The following is an 8166-nucleotide window of genomic DNA, read 5'->3' as shown; positions in this document are numbered from 1 at the left end:
ATTTACTTTATACATATAAATATATATCTCAATTTATTTTATATGTTCGAACATATCTCAATAGGATTCATAAAAATTATAATTTATATATCAACTCAGATTATCTGAAATCACCTCAATACCAAAACGTAACCTTTTGTGACATAAAACATATAGCACTACAATAATGGAATTAAATTATCATGACTAAGGATGTAATTAGTTCAGTTCAATTTGATATTAGATAAATTTTAGAATCGAATCGATATACACTTCTTTTAAAAATTTAAAAACTAATACAAACTGATTTATCATCGAAATCAAAACTTTCAATCTTTTCGATTTTAGTCCAATCCAATTTTGGTTTGGCCAAGTTTGCTTTTCCTAGTTAGTTCACAATTTATACGTGTGATATTGCATAAGTCGAGACTTGAGAACCAACTCCTCTAATGCTTCTTCTCCTTAAAAGTAAATTTATATCAATAACTTTATATTAATATTCATGTTTCATATTAAAATTTTATATTATATTATTCAGTAATTTAGTATATAATATAAACAATTATACAAATAATATTTTATATATAATATAAGAAAATTAAAAATATATGTATATATATACCGGTCTTGTTCGGTTTAACCGGTTTTTATTTTTCTTTAGGTATCACGACTAATGCTACATCCACGGGCAATGTGCACGCTATTTCTAATCCAACTGTTTACAATTCATTTTTATTCTAAATTATATTATATCATGTAATTATTTTATTAAATGTATTATATCTGAGCTTATAAATATATTTTTTCAAGTTAATCCATACATTTTTTTGTATTTCATTTAAATAAATTTATAAATTAATACGATTTGATGTATTATATTAAATTATAAAATTATTTTGTTGTAAAACATAACTAACATATCACATGCTACCACGTTAATTTATAAATATATTTTTATAAAAAATAAAAAAAGTAATTTATTGTAACACTTCTTCTAATAAAAAATAAATACGGAACCACTTTCACAACTTCTTATCCCTATTCATAACAATTTTAAATGGATGGATAATTGATATATCATTTTCTTTTACCTTATAATGACTTTGTGGGGGTAGAGTTTTTAGTACAACTGTATTAGCTTGGGTGATGTATTTGAGAGTGATTGATCTTCTTGCGTGTTGAGATGGGCGATATGGTTACTCTCACGTGGTAGTAGTGTTGAAAATGACTCAATTTTTTTATGTGGTGCATTTAGTTGGAAATGAACGAGCAGTATTTCAATGATAAAAAGTGTACTTTGGAGGAATTTTTGAATTTTTTTTTGTGCACTCTTACTCTGAATATTTGTTTTAGTGATTAATGGATGTGCAGTTCATGATTTTTATTGTTATTTTTTCGTTTCTTAAAATGGATTTAGGTATTTTCTTTTGTTTACTTCGTGTGTTTATGAGTATCGTCTATTTCATTGGTTTTAATAAACTTATATTTTTTATTTATATAAAAAAGAAATGAATGATTTTTTTATAAACTAACTTATGAAATAATTGTAAAACATCATCATTTTATTAAAGTACTCACATTTTAAAATGTAATTGAAAAAAAAATTGTGTACTCTTCTTCAATAAATATCACATTAATCAATATAATAAAAAAGAATGAAGTCAACAATAAAAATAATATCATTTTAATTAAAAATAGAGATGATTTCACTCTTCAATTATTAATCAAAATGTCTGATGTAAGTGAAAGGGAGAGATTCTCTTCCACCTAGTCCCTTAAAACAAGGCACGTCAAAACTCGTGGCCCGTAGAAAAGTCAAAGTAACTTTTTTTCCCGAGAAAAAGTAAGTTAAAAGGAGAGAATATTATTAAAATATTAAAATGAGTTAAATGGAAATGATAAAATATTATTTTTTAATATTATTATTATTTTAAAATTTAAAAAAATTAAATTATTTATTATATTTTATGTTAAAATTTAAAAAAATTATAATAATAAATTAAAATAAGTTGATGATGAAATCTAAAACAAGGCATGTCAAACCTCGTGGTCCGTAGAAAAGTCAAAGTAACTTTTTTTTCCGAAAAAAGAATCACAACGGTAATGGTGTAAATTAAAAGTTTACACCTTCCAATGGAAATAAAACACCTATGAAATTCACATGGTCCACTAATATATAGACAAGAAATGAAGAACATAAACATCAACTTTTCAGAAAATATTAAATAACACCATCCATCGCAAAAGATGACATAAATTGAAGAAATTTTTGGAAAAAAAAAAAAAAAAAAAAATGAAACCCCCAACTTTCAAATTGGCTGTTGATAAATTGATGAAAAAGAATAGAAACTTTTCAATCTGAACCCCTAATCGACGTAACCATTTGAAACCACACCCGGCACCTCAAAAATAAATGCACAAAAAATTCATTCAGAGATTATGCACAGAGCGAGAGCTAGGAGGAGAGAGAGAGAGAGTTGAAAGAAGACTACAAGTGAGGGAGAGGGAAGAAACCCTTGTAATTTGATTTTTTTGCCTACAACCAATTCTAATTTACATTCTATAAAATTCTTACGTGCCAAGGAACTATTGGGTAGTGTAAAATTCTTATTTACACACATCCTGCTCCCAGGTGAACCCTTTTTTCCCTTATTGGCTCTTAAGTAACGACAAACTTACTTGACATTACTTCACATTTATATGTCAAAACTTTTTTGTTGACTTTATTTTTGTTTGTCTTATATTTTTCTTTTATTTTTAATAATGGGCTAATTTCAATCAGAACATACTTATTGACTTGATCAAATAAAAAGATTGATTAAAATTTACATAATTAATATAAAAAATATCCCACATTAAATTGAATAAATCTAAAATAATTTAGACTTTTGCTACCTTGGTTAGCCAAATATGAAAAACTACAATTGATTAATCAAATATTAAAATATTAATTTCTCACTCCAAACAAACATTAAAATATTAGTTTATCACTCTAAGCAAAAATACTATTTGGTTTGTAATTAAAAAATTTAAATAGAATTTTAAATGAATTTAATCAAATATTTTTTATTATTAGCATTAAATGATTTTTGAAAATATAATTTTTTTAATATTAATTTAATTAAAATATAATTATTATTAAATTTAATTGGTAGAGTTACAAAATATGATAAAAATAAATTAAATAAAAAATTATTACATTAATAATATTTTATTATTATATAAAGAGTGAATGAATAATTCAATATGAGGATTGAATTTAAATGAAATATACAAATATAAAGAAATATGATATTAACTAAATTTTGAAAATAAATTTGGTCAAATCAATAAAGATGCTCTGAGCCAGTGACAATTCAATTTCAATCAAACATTCGATAATTGCACTTAAAATAATTTTTTTAAAAGATATATTCCAATCCCAAGATCTCACAAACTTGAATACATAATTTATACAAGCTCTACAATCACTATTTCATCCTTCGAATTAGTGAAAGTGAGTCCCTAAAGTCTTTAAGTTATTTTGAGATATTTAAGAATATCTAAAAATATCTTGTAAAGAGTTGTGCTCGTTTAATTATAAATCATATCATAACATTCAAATCTTTAAAATGGAAGGCGTGTATTCGACTCTCCCGAATAAAAAAATAATAATAAATAAATTATAGGCCACGACCTGCTGCATTTACCGACTCTCTTCCAGTCTTGTAGGCGCGGAACTCCCCCAACCGGTCTACGCTTTATTTCATTAATTCTTGTAGAATGCTTTTACTCTTTTCTCCTCCTCCTCGCTATTTCCTTCCCCTATTAAATTCCATCTCATTATTTATCCTCTAAATACCAACTTCCAAACTCGCCAGACTTGTAGCCCTCTCTCACTCTCTCTCTCTCTCAAAATACGCAGACGCGTCAATGGATTCAAGCACCAACGAAGTAACCCACGAATTCCCACCCTACTTCAAAGTATACAAAGGTGGCCGCGTAGAGAGGTTGGGAAGGTTCGGAGGCATCGACCGTGCTCCCACCGGCCTAGACCCCAAAACCCAGGTCCAATCCAAGGACGTCGTTGTATGCTCCGACACCGGCGTATCGGCCAGGATCTTCCTCCCCAAACTCACCGGCCCAGATCACAGGCTTCCGCTCGTCGTTCACTACCACGGTGGAGCCTTCTGCATTGGATCGCCTTTCAGCCGGACCTTCCATAATTTTCTTGTAAATCTCGCCTCCGAGGCCAATGCCGTTATTATCTCCGTTGACTACAGGCTGGCCCCGGAGCATCTTCTTCCGATTGCACATGAAGACTCGTGGGCTGCGCTGCAGTGGATTGCCAACCACTCAAAGGGGCAAGGAGCCGAGCCGTGGCTGAACGAGCATGCGGATTTCGGACGGGTCTTCCTGGCGGGTGAGAGCGCCGGAGCCAACATAGCCCACTACGTGGCAGTGCAAGCCGGCGCTACCGGATTGGCTGGTCCCAACATCGTTGGGACACTCATACTGCACCCATATTTCGGAAGTAAAAACGGCGAAGACAACATGTACAAATACATGTGCCCGACGAGCACGGGTTTTGACGATCCGTTGCTGTACCCGGAAGTGGATCCGAATCTGGGACGTATGGCCGGTGGGAGGGTGTTGGTTTGTGTGGCGGAGAATGATTGGTTAAAGGATAGAGGGTTGGGTTATTGCGAAACATTGAGGAAGAGTAATTGGGACGGGGCGGTGGAATTATACGAGACAGAAGGAGAGGGGCATGGCTTTTTCCTGCTGAATCCGACTAGCGACAAGGTTGAGCCCCTCGTGAAAGTTCTGGTTGATTTCATTAAGCATCACTGAACGACTTCTTTTGGCTTCCCATTTCTTCGGTACGTGGACTCTGGTCAGCTACGGCAGGCATGAAAGATAATAAATTTGGGTTGTTTGATTTTCCCATCGCATTTATGTAATCGGTACTCTTTTACTAAGAAATAGCTCGTTTAAAGACATATCTCTTTATATTTAAAAGTGTCTATCGTCTGATGAATAGTAAGATAAATAGTAATGAAAAGTAACTTATTTTACATTTCCTTCCTCTCCTCGCGTCCCTCTCTACCTCACAGCAAAATCACCACTTTCTCCCTCTCTGCAAATTCATCATAAATTCATCATAAATTCACCACAAAATCACCACAAAAATCTACGTCCCTCTCTACAAATTCACTATAAATTCACCACAAAATCACTATACAAATCTACGTCCCTCTCTGCAAATTCACCGCAAAATCACGACACAAATCACAAAATTACCAAATAAATTTCCACACAAATCAAAAAATCACCACACAAATCACAAATCACAAATCACAAATCAACATATTCGTGAAGAGAGAAGGCAGGAGCTAAGGCTTCGGCTGGAGGAAAGGAGGAAGAGGAGAGGTCGTCGGCGAAGGATGAGGCTGGTGGTGGTGGTGCGATGGCGCAAGGGTGGCCAACGGCGGCATTATGGGGAGAAACCCGTGCGTCGAGACCCATTTTAGCTTGGTCGCGTGCGGCTGAGGGAGGACCTGCCAAGGGATTTGACAGTGGGGTTTGCTCGCCGGCGTGAGAGGAAGCCGGTGAGATGGTCGGTTATGCCGCAGGGTGGCGCACGGCGGTGTTGGGCTGCTTGAGGGAGGAGATCGGGTGAGAGAGAGAGAGAGAGGGAAGACACGCGGGGAAGGGAGGAGCTGCCAAGGGACTTCGGCAGTGGGGTTTGCTCGCCGACGTGAGGAGAAGCCGGTGACGTTGTCGGTGACACCGCACGGTGGCGCACGGCTGCTTGACGGAGGAGATCGCGTGAGAGAGAGGGGACGCGGTTGAGCGGAAGGAGAGGGAGGGAGAAAGAGAAACTGAAAGGGAAAAGGAAATTTTGGAGATTTAAATCTAGCCCTTTATCATAAGTCTTTAAATTTAATCTAATGATAAAAATTTAAATACTAATTAAATTAATTTAAAATAGATAATTAACATATAAATATCATATCATAAATAAATTATCAAATTTAATTTATAAAATATTAAAGTTTTTGAGATTTAAATCCAATCCTTCATCATAAGTCTCAAAATTTAATTCAATAATCAAAATTTAAATAGTGATTTAAATTAATTTAAAATAAATAATTAACATATAAATATCATATCATAAATAAATTATCAAATTTAATTTATAAAGTATTAATCTTTCATCATTAGATAAATGATGAACAGTAATTACTGTTTACGTTAAAAGCCAGTAATGAACAGTGATTACTGCTCAAGAATCATTATTCACGTTAAAAACCAATAGTAATGAACAGTGATTAGAAAAATTAAGATTTGGAATTTTAAATCTCAACCCTTCATCTTGAATCTCCAGAATTGATCCAACAATACAGGTTAAAATATTAAAAATAAAAAAACTTAAAATATATAATTAAAATATAAATTCAACTTTAATTTATAAAATACTAATCTTTTATCATTAAATAAAAAAATAGAGTTTTGCTAAATATTTTTAAAAGAATAAAATCATATAAATAATTAGAATTTTAAAGTAGCTATAACGTGAACAGTATTGAACAGTGATTACTGTTCAAGTTAAAACTTAATTTAAATATGATAATATTCTTAATTAACTAAAGAGAATTGCTACAGCTAACGAAAAAGTAACCTGAAAATATGTCCTGAACGTGTATTTCACTTTTTTATTTTTCTTTTCTTTTTTCATGTATTTTTTTAATCACCATAAACATTTTAAAAAATAAAAATAAAAAATTCACAACATCATTAAAAAACACTTCCTTAATCACTAGGTAAAAAAAAAAAAAAAAAATTAGGCAAACGTCCCTTGGACGTTACCCTACTGCTAGTCTCATTAAAAACGTCTATCACCGAATGAACAGTAATCTTATTTTATATTTTTCTTCTCCGTCCCTCTTTACATTCTCACAGCAATATTCTTCACAAAATCACCACAACAGATCACAAAATCACCACAAAAATAATCACAAAATCACCGCAACAAATCACAAAATCACTATACAAAATCACCACAACATATCACAAAATCACAACAAGCACATATCAAGCTCACCATAAATCATCTCAAAATCACCATAGGAGGATCACAAACTCACCGTAAATCATCCTAATTCTATAAAATCATAAAATGTACAAATTTACAAAATCACAAAATATGAGAGGTAGAGACTCAGCTGGGCATGAAGGAGCAGGGGAGGTGCCGTGGAAGGCTGGTGGTGGCGTCGTGCGCTGTAGGTGGCAGATCTAGGCCGTCATGGTGGTGCGGTGGCGTGGGCTCGACTAACAACGGTACTACGAGGAGAAACACGTGCTTGTAGAGTCGTTGTGTGGTGAGGCTAGGGAGGAGGTACGGGTGGTGTGTTCCATGAAAGTGGTCACAGCGTGAGGGGAACTCGATGGTGGTGCTTGGTGGAGCTGGGGCTGAGCCGCGGTGGTGCAAGGGTGGAGAACCCATGCGTTGAGACCCATTTCGGGTTGCTCGCGTGCTGCTAAGGGAGGAGTTACCAAGGGGCTTCAACGGTGGGTTTGGTCGTTGGCGTAAGGGGAAGCCGGTGACATAGTTGGTGACACAACACGATGGCGTACGACTGCTTAAGGGAGGAGATCAGGTGAGAGAGAGGGAAGACGTGGTTGCTAAAGCAGAATGAGAGAGAGGGAGAAAGAGAACATGAAAGTTTTGGGGATTTAAATCCAACCCTTCATCATAAGTCTCTAAATTTGATCCAATGGTAGAAATTTAAATACTGATTTAAACTAATTTAAAATAGATAATTAAAATATAAATACCATATCATAAATAAACTATCAAATTTAATTTATAACATATTAATCTTTCATCATTAAATAAATGATGAAATTTTGTTAAATACTTTTAAAAGAGTAAAATTATATAAATAATTAGAGTTTTAGCATAATTTAAATATGATAATATTATTAATTAACTAAATTAGGCAAACGTCCCTCGGACGTTACCCTATTACAAGTGTGTGTGTATATATATATATATATATATATATATATATACTTGTTTATTATTGTTTGTACAATTAATTTTTAGGATCACATGATGCACCAACCAATTAATATACAGAATCGCTTTGGAGTAGTCGGTCTGTTAGTAAGTGTTTAACAACCCCCAAATGACAGGCTACC

At 33.1% G+C, this 8166-nt stretch overlaps 1 protein-coding gene across 1 annotated transcript; it reads left to right on the top strand.

The window, feature by feature from the left end:
• Nucleotides 1-3771: 3771 nt before the first annotated feature.
• On the top strand, nt 3772-4957 carry LOC121256455 (probable carboxylesterase 12). Its single transcript, XM_041157261.1, has one exon. It carries the CDS (start codon nt 3892-3894, stop codon nt 4810-4812), a length of 921 nt encoding a protein of 306 aa, XP_041013195.1. The 5' UTR covers nt 3772-3891; the 3' UTR covers nt 4813-4957.
• Nucleotides 4958-8166: the final 3209 nt, after the last annotated feature.

Source organism: Juglans microcarpa x Juglans regia, chromosome 3D, assembly GCF_004785595.1.
Source record: "Juglans microcarpa x Juglans regia isolate MS1-56 chromosome 3D, Jm3101_v1.0, whole genome shotgun sequence".
Classification (NCBI taxonomy): domain Eukaryota; kingdom Viridiplantae; phylum Streptophyta; class Magnoliopsida; order Fagales; family Juglandaceae; genus Juglans; species Juglans microcarpa x Juglans regia.
The sequence above is the reverse complement of the archived record's forward strand: the minus strand, read 5'-3'. Positions and strand labels throughout refer to the sequence as shown.

Coding starts and splice junctions, on each gene's coding strand:
- LOC121256455 (XM_041157261.1), top strand. CDS start 3,892: ATGGATTCAAGCACCAACGAAGTAACCCACGAATTCCCACCCTACTTC.